Source organism: Pan troglodytes, chromosome 6 (assembly GCF_028858775.2).
Source record: "Pan troglodytes isolate AG18354 chromosome 6, NHGRI_mPanTro3-v2.0_pri, whole genome shotgun sequence".
Lineage (NCBI taxonomy): Eukaryota > Metazoa > Chordata > Mammalia > Primates > Hominidae > Pan > Pan troglodytes.
Window position 1 is genome coordinate 111,655,482 of NC_072404.2, and position 14,442 is coordinate 111,669,923.

The window sequence follows — 14,442 nt, forward strand, 5'->3', positions numbered from 1 at the left end:
GGATGGATCTGCAATGTAGACCATCTCTTTTCATAGAGGGAGAAAGTAGGTCGTGGGTGAGGTACCTCCTACAGCTTTTGCAGCTAATCAGGGCCAGAGGTGGGACTTTGCAACTCCAGACTGGCACCTGCCCATCTCTGCAGCCCTGGCCTCCCCGTCTGCTCCATTGTGGCCACCTGGAGCCCTGGTTGCCAGACCAAGGCCAGTCCCTTGGGGCCACGCCCAACTCTGCAGGTGGAGGCCGCATCCATCGTCCCTGGGGGAGTGCGGCAGGGCACAGACTCCAGGAAAGGAGTGTGCATCACAGAGTCAAGGCTCGGACAGATGGGCAGACCCTTGACCCCGTTGATACGGATTTGGTCCTAAGTAAATGCCTTTTAGGAAAGCACTCCTCACCAGTGAGTGATCAAGGGGGAAAACGCGAGCAATCTCAGTGCCCTGCCATGGAGAAATGGGTTAGTAAAAAGAAGGGACCATCCCTAACTGGGATGTTATGTCACTGTTAAAATATTAATAATACTTAGGGAGAATTCATAGTAACATGAGAAACATACCTAATATAATATGAAGTCAAAACATGCACCGTACAAAATTATTTACAGTGCAGTATGATTGTACATCTTCCTACAGCAAACTCATGCATTACCACAATGTGGAAATAAACACATATGGGAATTAAATATTATTAAGTTGACTTTTCTTGTTTTTTGAGACAGAGTTTTGCTCTGTCACCCAGGCTGGAATGCAGTCTCACAATCTCAGCTCACTGCAACCCTCCGCTCCAGGTTGAAGTGATTCTCCTGCTTCAGCCTCCTGAGTAGCTGGGATTACAGGTGTGTGCCACCAAGCCTGGCTAATTTTTCAGTAGAGATAGGTTTTCTCCATGTTGCTCAGGCTGGTTTCGAACTCCTGACCTCAGGTTATCTGCCCGCCTCACCTCCTGATGTGCTAGGATTACAGACATAAGTCACTGTGCCCAGCTCTTGACTTTTCAAATTAGGTAAAGGGATTAGCTATATTAAAATATACAATAACTGATTCTTAGAGGGAAGGGCTGAAGCTAGAATTTACTTCATTCATTTTGTCTCTCTGTGTGTGTGTGTGTGTGTGTGTGTGTGTGTGTGTGTGTGTTTTGAGACAAAGTCTCTCTGTCACCTAGGCTGCAGTGCAGTGACACGATCTCAGCTCACTGCAACCTCCACCTCCTGGGTTCAAGCAATTCTCCTGCTTCAGCCTCCCAAATAGCTGGGGTTACAGGTGCCCAACATCACACCCAGCTAATTTTTATATTTTTAGTAGAACAGGATTTCACCATGTTGGCAAGGCTGGTCTTGAACTCCTGACCACAAGTGACCTGCCCACCTTAGCTTCCCAAACTGCTGGGATTACAGGCGTCATTCTTTATAACAAAAAATTGTTGATGGATCTAGGATTTAAATATTATAATTTTTTGTCACAAACATACTGGAAGAAAACTGGGGTACATATTTGTTTTTATTAATATGACTATATAAAACTTAAAACAGATTCTCAAAAACAAATAACATTTTAAAAACATCAACAAACTGTGAAGAAATATTTGTACCATGTAAGACAAAAGGCTAATTTTCTTCATATACAAAGAGGTCTTCTAAATTAATAAGAACAAAATCCGCTCTACAAAAATAGGCAAAGGAGATAAGTCGGCATGTCATACAAAGAGAAATAACATAGCTTTACTCAGCAGTAAAAATTTAAATTTGATTTTATCTTGTGTTGGCAGAGTATACGAAAACACACTTACATATTGTTGGTGGGAGTTTAAATTGGTGAAAGTTTTTTGTTGGGAAGTTTTTCACTATCTATCAAAACAAGAAAAGTGGCCAGGCGAGGTGGCTCATGCCTGCAATTTCAGCACTTTGGGAGGCTAAGGCAGGCGGATCACTTGAGGCCAGGAGTTCGAGACCAGCCTGGCCAACATGGTGAAACCCCATCTCTACTAAAAATACAAAAAACAGCCAGACTTGGTGGTGCACACCTGTAATTCCAGCTTCTTGGGAGGCTAAGGTATGAGAATTGCTTGAACCCTGGAGCAGACGTTGCAGTGAGCCGAGATCATGCCATTGCTCTCCAGCCTGGGTGACAGAACAAGACTCTGTCTCCAAAAAAAAAAAAAAAAAAAAAAATTGCAGATACTCTTTGGCCATTGTAATTCCTCTGTTAGCATTTCATCTCCAACAGATTCACTCTCAAAATTATACAACAATATCTCCACAATGATCGTTGAGGGACTGTTCAGTAGAAAGAAACCTAGAAACCATCTGAGTGTCCACAGAGGCTTAAGTTAATTATTTAATAAGAATGAGGGAGAACTATGTTTGCTGGAATAGAACATTTCCAAAATACAGAGAAAAGTGAATAAGGGACCCCAGAATGTGGTGCACGTTGTGATCACCTTTGTATTAAAAGAACAGGGCGGGGAGATTATATTATACTGTACTATATTAAATACTTCTATTTCAGTAGCCTATTTCATATTCATATTACACTATAGTATATTACATTACTTCATTATTACACTATAGTATCCTGCATATTAGTTCGTACTATGCTATAGTATATTTCATTCATATTTTGCTATACTATGTGACATATTAATTTATATTGTGCTATAGTGTGTTACATATTCACATTATGCTATAGCATGTTACATATTAGTTCATATTAAGCCGTAGTATATTACATTAGTTCACATTCCACTATAATATGTTACATATTAATTCATATTATGCTATAGCATGTTACATATTAGTTTGTATTACACTATAGCTTGTTACGTGTTAGTTCATGTTACGCTCTAGTGTGTTATGCATTCGTTCATATTACGCTGTAGTGTGTTATGTATTAGTTCATATTACCCTATAACGTGTTACATAGTAGTTTGTTACACTATAGTGTGTTACGTATTAGTTCATATTATGCTACAGCTTATTACATATTAGTTCATAGTACACTATCATTTGTTATGCATTAATTTCTATTATGCTATAGTGTGTTATGTGTTTGCTTTTATTACACTATAGGCTGTTACATATCATATGTTACATATTCATATTTTGCTATAGTATGTTACATATTTGTTTATATTACACTTTAGACTGTTACATATGATGTCGTATTTCTGTACATGCAGAAACATTTTAGAAAAATACAAATGAACTCTATCTGAGGAGCGGAAATGAGCCAAGGAATAGTAAGACTCTTTCACTTCCCATGCTCTTGTCATATTTGATTACATCCCTGAGTGTCCATAATTGAAATACATGAAAATATTAACAGTGCTTTTCTAGAGGTGATGAGAATTGGGTTGACTTTGTAAACTGTGTCATTTCTACTTTTCTGTATCCCAGTTTATTATTATGAGAGCATATGTTAAATTCATATGATATAAAAATAATAAACTTATTTTTGGAGGGTTTTTTTTTTTTTTCTCCAGATTAAGAGGAAGGAATGCTATTTATTGACCAGGGAATTCACTTAGAGATCCTGGGAAATCTGAATCTGTGGAATGCAGTTGCGAGCATTCACAATGTCCCCATTAGGTATTGCAGTTGCGTTTGCATTCCATTATAACAGAGACGGAACAGCTGCCACATCTATTTAGTGCATCCTTTATTCCAACAAACTCCTTCATTGTGTCAGCAGAATGTAAATGGATCATTCTTCTTGCGCTAACTTCAGAAAACAATGAGTGCATGATGATGATTTTTTTTTTTCTTTTTAAAATCTGGCATTTCAAGAACAAATTACATTTAGGATAACCTTCTACGCCAATTACCACCCATCAAGCCCCACGGGTTGCACACACGCTGTGATGTGACACGCAGTTACAAAGTTGGGGTGTGGAAGCTGCGGGAGCGGGGCCCACGGCACACGTGTCGTTGCGGGCGATACCCCGTGGCGAGCCTGCCGCCAGCTGAGCGCAGGGAGGGAGCTGAGCTCAGCCGAAAGGCACACGTGCATTTCAGTTGGTAAAGGAGATGACCAATTTGGCTTCGTCCCCTTCCTTTGCAGAAAGCTGCAGGAGACACAGATGTCCACCACCTCAAAGCTGGAGGAAGCTGAGCATAAGGTTCAGAGCCTACAAACAGGTTTGATACTCTCCTTCCTAGTACCATGGATGTGGGGAGGACCCAGGGGGAGAGTTGGGTCAGCCCCCTGACCGCCCCGGGCCCCGCGGATACCTGTTGCTCTTCGGGGCCGTGGGAGCTGCCGGGAGCCCACGCTGAAGAATTCCGCAGCACGCCCGCCAGCTGCTGCGCCTCATTCCTCACTGACTTTGAGTTGTTAATGTAGAGGTGGGAGGATCTCGATTCCATTTTCATCCCTTCCACACGCCATCCTTGCTTCCTGCTCTTTTTCCAACAAACACTTCTAAATCACCAAACTGTCAAGGACTGACATTTCATTTGGAACAATAATAGAAAAAAAAAAAAAACAACTCACTTCTACCCTAAGTGAAGTTAAGGAGAACAGTAATTTCAGACCTTTAAAATTTAAAAGCCACCAAAAAAGGTTATGCTCAAGTTTTTACAGTATCTTTAAACTTCTTTCTCTCTCTTTTTTTTTTTTTTTTTTTGAGACGGAGTCTCGCTCTGTCACCCAGGCTGGAGTGCAGTGGCACGATCTTGACTCACTGCAAGCTCCGCCTCCTGGGTTAATGCCATTCTCCTGCCTCACCCTCCCGAGTAGCTGGGACTACAGGCGCCCACCACCATGCCTGGCTAATTTTTTGTATTTTTAGTAGAGACGAGGTTTCATCATGTTAGCCAGGATGGTCTCGATCTCTTGACCTCATGATCCACCCGCCTCAGGCTCCCAAAGTGCTGGGATTACAGGCGTGAGCCACCGCGCCCAGCCCTCTCTCTATTTCTTTTTTTGTTTTGTTTTGTTTTTGTTTTTTTTGAGACAGGGTCTTGCTCTGTCACCCAGGCTGGGGTGCAGTGGTGTGATCTCAGGTCACTGCAACCTTTACCTCTGTGGGCTCCAGCAATCCTCCCACCTCAGCCTCCCCAGTAGGTCGGATTACAGATGCCCGCCATAATACCCGCCTAATTTTTGTGTTTTTAGTAGAGATGAGGTTTCACCACATTGGCCAGTCCGGTCTCTATCTCCTGAGCTCAAGTGAGCCACCACACCCAGCCTCTCTCTTTTATTTCTGAAAGAGAAGCATCACCATGTATTTCATTTAAATGTATTTTTAAATTTTTATTATTTTTTTTGATGACCCAGAACTGAGCAGATTATTTAAATGTAGACAGACATCAGAAGTCATAATTCAACTTAAAACACAAATGACGAGAGTGGGAGAAAATAATCACCACAAATTTGACAAACGGATAATTAAAAAATGTAAAGGCTGTCAATCAATCCATTAAAGGAGAGAAACAGTGCAGTCAAACAATAAGCAAGGGATATGAACAGTCAGTTCACAGAAGAAATGCAAATGGAAACTACACATATGAAAAAATACAAAGTTTTTTTTACAGTCAGGGAGATGCAGATTCAATTAGTGAAAGACTGTTTTGCCTGTCAGACTGACAGCATTTTTAAATTATTTATTTATTTATTTTTGAGACGGAGTCTCGCTCTGTTGCCCAGGCTGAAGTGAAGTGGCACAATCTTGGCTCACTGCAACCTCTGCTCCCCGGGTTCAAGTGATTCTTCTGCCCTAGGTTCAAGTGATTTTCCTGCCTCAGCCTCCCGAGTAGCTGGCATTACAGGCGCATGCCACCATGCCCGGCTAATTTTTGTATTTTTACGAGGTTTCGCCATGTTGGCCAAGCTGGTCTCGAACTCCTGACCTCAAGTGATCCACCTGCCTCAGCCTCCCAAAGTGCTAGGATTACAGGCGTGAGCCACTGCACCCAGCCTAATTTTTTATTTCATTTTAGAGACATGGTCTCTGTCGCTCAGGTTGGAGAGCAGTGATACAATCATAGCTCATTGCAGCCTCAAACTCCTGGGCTGAAGTGATCCTCCTGCCTCAGCCTCCCAAGTAGCTGGGACTGCAGGCAAACACCACCACACATGGCTACTTTTTTTTTCATTATTTCTTTTATGGACATGGAGTCTCACTGTGTTGCCCAGGCTGGTCTTGAAGTTCTGGCCTCCAGTGATCCTCCCACCTCAGTGTCCCAAAATGCTGGGGGATTACAGGTGTGGGCTACCGCACCTGGCCTTTAAAAAAAATATAGCAATTCTGGCCTGACAAAGACTTGTCAAAAATTATTGAAACATCCAGTGTTGGTGACGGTGAAGTGGCACTTATGGAATGGATGGGCATGGAAGGAGCCTCTTGGGAGGCCAGCTGGGTGGCATTTATGTAAAGCTCCAGTGCCCAAGCTGTTCAGCCAGCAGCTTCATTTCCAGGTATCCTGATGAGAGAACTGAAGGTTATTGCCACTGCCTGGGTCCACATGTGGAAGGACTGCCATACCATACTGCCCAGGGAAAAATGCTAGTCTCAAGAAATATTCATACTGTCCCATTTATGGGGGTAGAAAATAAAAAAAGATATATACACACACATATATACATGCAATTATGTATGGAAAATTTTTTCTTAATGTAAAATACACTTTCTTTTATTTTGTTACACTTTTTTGAAATGAGTCTCGCTCTGTCACCCAGGCCTGGAGTGCAGTGGCATGATCTCGGCTCACTGCAACCTGCATCTCCAGGGTTCAAGTGATTCTCCTGCCTTATCCTCCCAAGTAGCCGGGATTACAGGCTATGCGCCACCATGCTTGGCTAGTTTTTGTATTTTTAGTAGAGACAGAGTTTCGCCATGTTGGCCAGGCTGGTCTCAAACTCCTGACCTCAGGTGATCTGCCCGTCTCAGCCTCCCAAAGTGTGAGCCACCTCGCCCAACCAGAAATAATAAAATACACCTTAAAACATGAAATCATCCAGGTACAGTGGCCCACACCTGTAATCCCAGCCCTTTGGGAGGCCAAGGTGAGAGGATGACTTCAGGCCAGGAGTTCCAGACCAGCCTGGGCGACATAGCAAAACCCTGTCTCTACAACAGTGTTTTAAAATATTGGCCAAGCGTAGTGGCTTGCACCTGTAGTCCCAGCTACTTGGGAGGCTGAGGCAAGAGGATGGCTTGAGCCCAGGAGTTAAAGGTTGCAGTAAGCTGTGATTGTGCCATTATACTCCAGCCTGGGTGGCAGAGTGAGAAAACTTGTCTCTTAAAAACGGAAGGGAAAGAAAGAAAGAAGGAAGGGAGAGTGGGAAAGAAGAAAGGAAGGGAGGGAGGGAGGGAGGAAACTATTAACATTGGTTCTGTCTTTGTAGGTGCTTGGGATTAGATGAGGCAGAAATGAAGGGGGATTTCCTATTCCATTTTTTGTATTTTCATCATCTTGGCCTCTTTTGTGTGTTTTTAATCTTTATTTTTCCACGCACCTCGCTCTTCACAGAAATCTTTGCCTCTTTTGAAATGGGAATAGATTACCTGTGTATGCATTCTTTTAAAATTTCATTTAAATAGTTAGTAATTCTTTGCCTTTCAGCCCTGGAAAAAACTCGAACAGAATTATTTGACCTGAAAACCAAATACGATGAAGAAACTACTGCAAAGTAAGTCTCTCTGCTTGGCCTCCCTTATCCATACGCATTTCTCACCTGATTTTGCTTGAGTAGGGCAGGATCGAGAAGGTTCTTGACCTCTGTGCTGCTGCAGGGACACAGTGTATTTCCCATGAGTTACTTGCGTCGGTTCAATGCACGTTCTAGCACTCACTGGGTAATCCTTCCAACAAACTTCTTTCCTTCTTTATTGTGAAGGCTGGTCACTGCTATGCCTTCTGCCATGAAAATTTGGGAGTTAGTTTATATAAGATGTGACACATGGGACATTTTTTGTGTGGAGTTGAGTCTGGGTAAATCACATGTCTTTTTCCCTGGGCCACAGTTCTTCATTTCTCCCAGGGCCCTTTAGGAAGGCCTGCCCCAGAATAAGCACATTCCCACGCAGGCGTAGGGGTTCATGTCACACCTAACAACGCTAGGTGTGGATATACGGATAGACACAGATTCGGGCAGGCAGAGTCACAAAAGGCCAATTCCTACCCAGCTCTTGTCCAAAGGAAATTAGAGGTGTCCACTACAAGTGTACTTTTTACCCGCCCATCTTTCATGCAGAACACCAGCAAGGAAGAAATAATAATTGACGTAAATCATGAAAAGATGAAGAAATGGCAGAAATTGCTCCTAGCCATTGCCTCCTCTACCAAACTCCCGGGGAGCAATGCCAGACTAGAGTTTGAACCACTTTTTCCTGTTCTGGAAGGCTCTTCCCATCTTCCGCGGAAACACACACGCGTGCTTACTGCCATGTCTCTTGGGTTTCCCTATTCCAGTTACAAAGGTCCCCGCACTCTGCTCACACAGTGCCTCCGTGGGCATCGGCAAGAAGATGGGTACTTCTGAATGGCGCCGCTGTCCCACCAGGCTCCACCTCTGTATGGGGTGCTGGCACTTACTGTCCCTCTGCCCCATCTCACGTGACCTTGGGCTTTGAGGGTGCTGCTGGGTCTGTTGCTTTCAGGATGCTGTGTGGGGTTCTTGGCCCTTTGCTCTGGGTCGTTTAGTAGCCTGAGACCTCGAGAGCCCAGCTTCCTAGCCTGGTGGTCAGAATGGATTCTGATCATGAGTATGAAACTTACAAAGACTAAAACATCACCACTAGATCAGCTACTCTCTTCTCTCAATTACTGCTTGGACCTGATTAAGCAGCTTACTTACTTGCACTAAGTAAGTTGTTTTTCTCAGTAAATCTGATTTTTAAAACTTACTATATTTCACTGGGCATGGCAGTGTGCACCTGTAGTCCCAGCTACTTGGGAGCCTGAGGTGGGAGGATCATGTGAACCCAGGAGTTGAGGCTGCAGTGATCTGTGATCGTACCAGTGCACTCCAGCCTGGGCAACAGAGCAAGACCCTGCCCCTAAAAAATTTTTAAAAATATTGTTTTAGTTTTAAAAAACATGTCAGGGGCTGATTGTCCTTCACATAAAAATTAGCCCTGTCTCAGGACTGTAGCTGAGAGGGCAGTGGCTCTCTTGGGGTGTGCCCCACCTGCCCTCTGAAGTAAGAAACATTCTTGTCTCCCCAGTGGTGCCAGGCCGAGGGGTGTGGTGTGCACGAAGGGAGAGAGACTCACTCGGTTAGATGATAGGCATGGCTCAGAGATAATAGATTCATTCATTGATTCAACAGACATTCACAGAGGCTTCCTCTGTGCCTCGCCCTGTGCAAATTCTGAGACTGTTACGGCTCCATGGGGAGACAGGCCATTGCAATCCAGCATGCCCCAGTGCTGCAATCAAGGGGACAGGGCGCTGACGGTCAGCAGGTCAGACAGGGAGCCTGCAGGTGGCAGGCAGGGCACTCCCATTGGGATAGTCAGAAGAAAGTTTGGCAGGGTGCAGTGACTCACGCCTGTAATCCCAGCACTTTGGGAGGCCAAGGCAGGTGGATCACCTGAGGTCAGGTGTTCGAGACCAGCCTGGCCAACATGGCAAAACCCCATCTCTACTAAAAATATAAAAATCAGCTGGGCATGGTGGCGTGCGCCTGTAACCCCAGCTACTGAGGTGGCTGAGGCGGGAGAATCGCTTGAACTCGGGAGGCAGAGATTGCAATGAGCCGAGATAGCACCACTGCACCCGAGCCTGGGCTACAGAGCCAGACTCCATCGCAAAAAAAAAAAGGTCAATATTGGGCCTATTTGCAGAGGTGCAGTTCCTAGGCTCATAGTACTGGCAGGGCTTCCACGCCTGGGTTTGAATGAGCCACAGGGGGGAAAGGTAGCTAGAGCCTGAAGGTGAGGGCCCCCTCGAGGGGAGCCGTGGCCTTGGGGAGGGAAGAGGGACCCAGGGCAGCGCCAGGGAGCCCTTAACTGATCCCCTTTCTCCTCCCACCAGCCAGGGGAGCTGGGGAAGGGCATAGTACATCCCTGGCATCAGGGGAGCGCAGGGAAAGAATTGTCGAGGAAGCCTTCCTAAAGAGGGTGGTATGGGATTCGGGATTGGAAGATGAGTCAAGTCAGGTTTTGCAGAGGTTTGTGAAGATACAAGCCTGGCGAAGCCTGTCTTGGGGAGGACCTGCCAGAGGTTCCGAACGATTTGCCTGTGGGGTAGGATGGGGCAGCCTGGTGGAGCATTTCCCACATCAGAAACGGTCTGGACACTGACAAAGGCAGCCTAGGACCAACCACGTAATGTAATAGTTCCCAGAGTAAGTCATCCCCCAAAAATGCAGAGAATGGCCTGAGAAAATTGGATCTTGGCTACTTTCTTTTAACTTTGGAGGCCATGGGCTCATTCTGAGACCTCCCCCACTGCCTTTCCCTCCCCTTTTATTTTCCAGGACAGATTTGTCACTATTCCATCTGCTTCAAGTCCAACCTACATGTATTTTATTAGACCAGACACGTTTTCATTCATGTTTGTGAATATAAGCCCCTTGGGGCAAATCTTTTCACATATGGTCTTACAGCATTTCAAAAACAATTTATTTTCCCTCTTCTGAAGGAGGGATTCTTAGGGCCAGGCGCGGTGGCTCACACCTGTAATCCCAGCACTTTGGGAGCCTGAGGCGGGCGGCTCACTTGAGCCCAGGAGTTCAAGACCAGCCTGGGCAACATGGCAAAAGCCTGTCTCTACAAAAAATACAAAAATTATCTTGGCATGGTAGCTCCTAACTGTAGTCCTGGCTACTTATGAGTCTGAAGTGGGAGGATCGCTTGAGCCCAGGAGGTCGAGGCTGCAGTGAGCCTAATTATACCACTGCACTGTGACCTGGGTGACAGAGCAAGACCCTGTCTAAAAAAAAAAAAAAAAAAGGGATTCTTAAATATTTGTTGACGGGAATTGGAGAGGCATGAAGGAAGATGGGTTTTGGAGAAAGACTGACTTGGGAGTGATTCACTAGGGTCCACTACCAGCTCTCTGCGTGACCCTGAATGAGCTATGAGCTGTCCACCTCCCTTTCTGACCTGTACAATGGGCATACCGGAAGTCAAGTCACTGGGTGGTTTTTGTTGTTGTTGTTGTTGTTGTTGTTTTGTTTTGAGATGGAATCTTGCTCTGTCGTCTAGGCTGGAGTGCAGTGGCACGATCTTGGCTCACTACAACCTCCACCTCCTGGGTTCAAGCGATTCTCCTGCCTCAGCCTACCAAGTAACTGGGTTTACAGGCGTGCGCCACCACATCCAGCTAATTTTTGTATTTTTAGTAGAGACGGGGTTTCACCATGTTAGCCAGGATGGTCTTGATCTCCTGACCTCGTGATTCGCCCACCTCAGCCTCCCAAAGTGCTGGGATTACAGGCGTGAGCCACTGCACCCGGCATGCTAGGTGGTTTTGAAGAGGCAGGAATGGGATGTGTGTGTACAGCACCTGGCATGGTGAGAGTCTGAGGCTAAGCTGTCGAGAGATAGAAGCTATTCCCAGCAAGCTCAGAGCAGGGCGTGGTATGCGTTTCTGAAATTAACGGCCTTGGAGGAAATTGACTTTCACCGCATCACCACGACGGACTGGGCTCACATTGTCTGTCTGTCGTGGGGAGGTGTCACAGGGTACCCATCCCTCTCCCCTGTTTTGGAGAGAAGCCCGCAGGTCTGTGGCACTGAGGCTGCTCCGAGACCCCGGTTTATCGTGAGCAGTCATCGCCATGCGTCAGCTGGGACAGCACGGGCTGACTGTGGCAGAGACAACGGCAGTAAAGTTTTCCATGTGTAGGCTTGAAGCAAAATGTAATTAGCCTTTATGTGCAGAACAAGGGCCCATTGATGAATACAGCTGGTCTTTGTTTTGTCCTGTCGTTGAGAGTGGGAGGTAAAAGTGTTCTTCTTCATGTTTATTAATGCAAGATTCCTTAGACAAATGGCAAGCACAGTTTAATATTTGTTGGAACATGGGGGCTTTGCCAAAACAGTTGTTGTGTAAAAGGATTGCAAGGTTTCCGATTATAACCATTTCTGGGTTAAATAAATGAATTATTTCTGCCCTTTTTTTCTTTTTTGAAATTTTTTTAGAGTCAGGGTCTCACTGTGTTGCCCAGAGTGGTCTCAAACTCCTGGCCTCAGGTGATCCTCCCGTCTTAGCCTCTCAAAGTGCTGGGACTACAGGCATGAGCCACTACGCCTGACATTCTTTTTTCTTTAGTTAAAAACATAGCTCCTTCTCAGATGGTCACCCTGTGTACGGATCTTCCCGCTTCTCTTAGCAAATGGAGATTTACCACCCTAATAGCCTTAACCTTGGAGACTCTAGCAAAGGAACGTGCTGTGGATTTTAACATCTAAACAATTCCTTGGGATGGATGGCTGTGGAGGTGGCAGATCCCTGGAATCACGCAGCAGTAGGCAGCCCAGAGAGAGGCCTGGGCATCCCTCACTGCCCCAAGTTCCTGCATCCGTCTCCTGCAGCTGTTCACTTACTTGATCTTGGGTTTGGGTTGCTACTGCACCCTCCAGCAGGAATGTCGCCCTCCCAGCCAAGCGGCTAGTGTTCTGGGCAAAAATGCAGGAATTCCCATTTTTGCTGAAGTCCACGATCCTATGCCCTGTCCCCAAGAATCTGGATTGGAAAAGGAGTTCCAGCTGCAATACACACAGTCAGCTTCTTGCATTCCTCCCCACTCGTGGGCCGAGGCACTGAGCCTCGATGAAAGAAAATATTGAATCACACTGAAATACTACATTTTTTATAGCTAATGTTAGTCTTAGGAGAATTTGCATCTCCCAAACCTTTCCTGCCAGTAAAATTCGTATTTCTTAAGGTTACTCATGTTGTATTCCTAGCCTATATGCTTTTTTCAAAGAACGACATTGTGTATACACATACTTACATAGTATGGTTACAAAAGAGACATTTACGAGGAACTTCACTTAGGTTAATTTTAGAGTATTTTCTTTATAACATGTATATAACCAGTACTTTATCACAAAATACAACGTGCTCTGAAACAGCAGAAAACTTTCCCGTAGCTAACTCAGCATTGGGGAACCTCTACGCTTCTTTGGAGGGATAGAGAACTCCAGATCCCAAAGGAGGACATAAGACAGAATTTGAAAAGGGGAGGAGGCTGGGCATGGTGGCTCACGCCTGTCATCCCAGCACTCTGGGAGACTGAGGTGGGAGGATCACTTGAGCCCAAGAGTTCGAGACCAGCCTGGGCAACATAGTGAGACCCCACCTCTACCAAAAAATACAAAATTTAGCTGGGCATGGTGTTGTGCCTTTAGTTCCATTTACTTGGGAGGCTGAGTTGGAAGGTTCGCTTGAGCCTGGAAGTTCCAGCGTGTAGTAAGCTATGATTGCATCACTGTACTCCAGCCTGGGTGACAAAACGAGAGCCCATCTCTAAAAATAATAATAATAATAATTTTTAAAAGGAGGGGAGGAGGATACCAGCAGTTCAAGACACAAGTCTGCATGGCAAATGTGGGTGGGATGGATACTTTATTTTATTTTTTATTTTTTTGAGACAGGGTCTCTCTTAGTTATTCAGGCTGGAGTGCAGTGGTGCGATCATGGCTCACTGCAACCTCCACCTCCCGGGTTCAAGTGATTCTTCTGCCTCAGCTGCTGGAGGAGCTGGGATTACAGGCTTGTGCCACCATGCCTGGCTAATTTTTGTTTTTTGGGTTTTTTTTTTTTTGTTTTTTGAGACTGAGTCTCGCTCTATTGCCCAGGCTGGAGTGCAGTGGCACGATCTTGGCTCACGGCATCCTCCGCCTCCCGGGTTCAAGCGATTCTCCTGCCTCAGTCTCCCAAGTAACTGGAATTGCAGGCATCTGCCACCACACCCAGCTAATTTTTGTATTTTTAGTAGAGACGAGGTTTCACCATGTTGGCCAGGCTGGTCTCGAACTCCCAGACTCAAGTGATCTGCCCGCCTTGGCCTCCTGAAGTGCTGGGATGACAGGTGTGAGCAGCTGGGATGGATACTTTGTTTACATACTGTTCTGGACTATTTCACAATGATTTCCTGAGTGTTATCTTGTTTGCCCTTTCCTGAAGTCATTGGGGCAGCTTTTATTGTGCTCACTGCATGGATGAGGAAGCAGTCCCAGGAACACGCAGAGTCAGGCCCTGGACCTGGTCCTTTAGGCTCAAATTCCAGTGCTTTTTGCTTGAGACCACGGCGGTCTTCAAAGCCCCTTTCTGGTGCCAGCTTTGTAATCAAGCAGCAAAGGTGAGGGCTAGTCAGGTGAAGGCAGGCGTTCCCGGGGGGTTCAGCCTTTCCCAGCCTCACAAGCCCCCGTTGTATTTACCATAGCAGATCGATTTTTCCCTTTTTGAACAATAATTCCTCATGAAAGACTCACAGAACTGGGGCCAGGTAGAGCCCGGTTGAGTAAACCTGAGAATCACCCAGCTGTCT

At 45.6% G+C, this 14,442-nt stretch overlaps 1 protein-coding gene across 12 annotated transcripts in view; it reads left to right on the forward strand.

The window, feature by feature from the left end:
- Positions 1-14,442, forward strand: part of CUX1 (cut like homeobox 1) — a 468,245-nt gene that overhangs the window by 291,290 nt on the left and 162,513 nt on the right. For all 12 annotated transcript variants that reach the window (XM_054656168.2, XM_054656169.2, XM_003949225.6 and 9 more), the window contains exons 7-8: positions 4,054-4,130; positions 7,560-7,626. In XM_054656168.2, the coding sequence (XP_054512143.1) occupies positions 4,054-4,130; positions 7,560-7,626 (144 nt within the window). The remainder of the gene's footprint in view (positions 1-4,053; positions 4,131-7,559; positions 7,627-14,442) is intronic.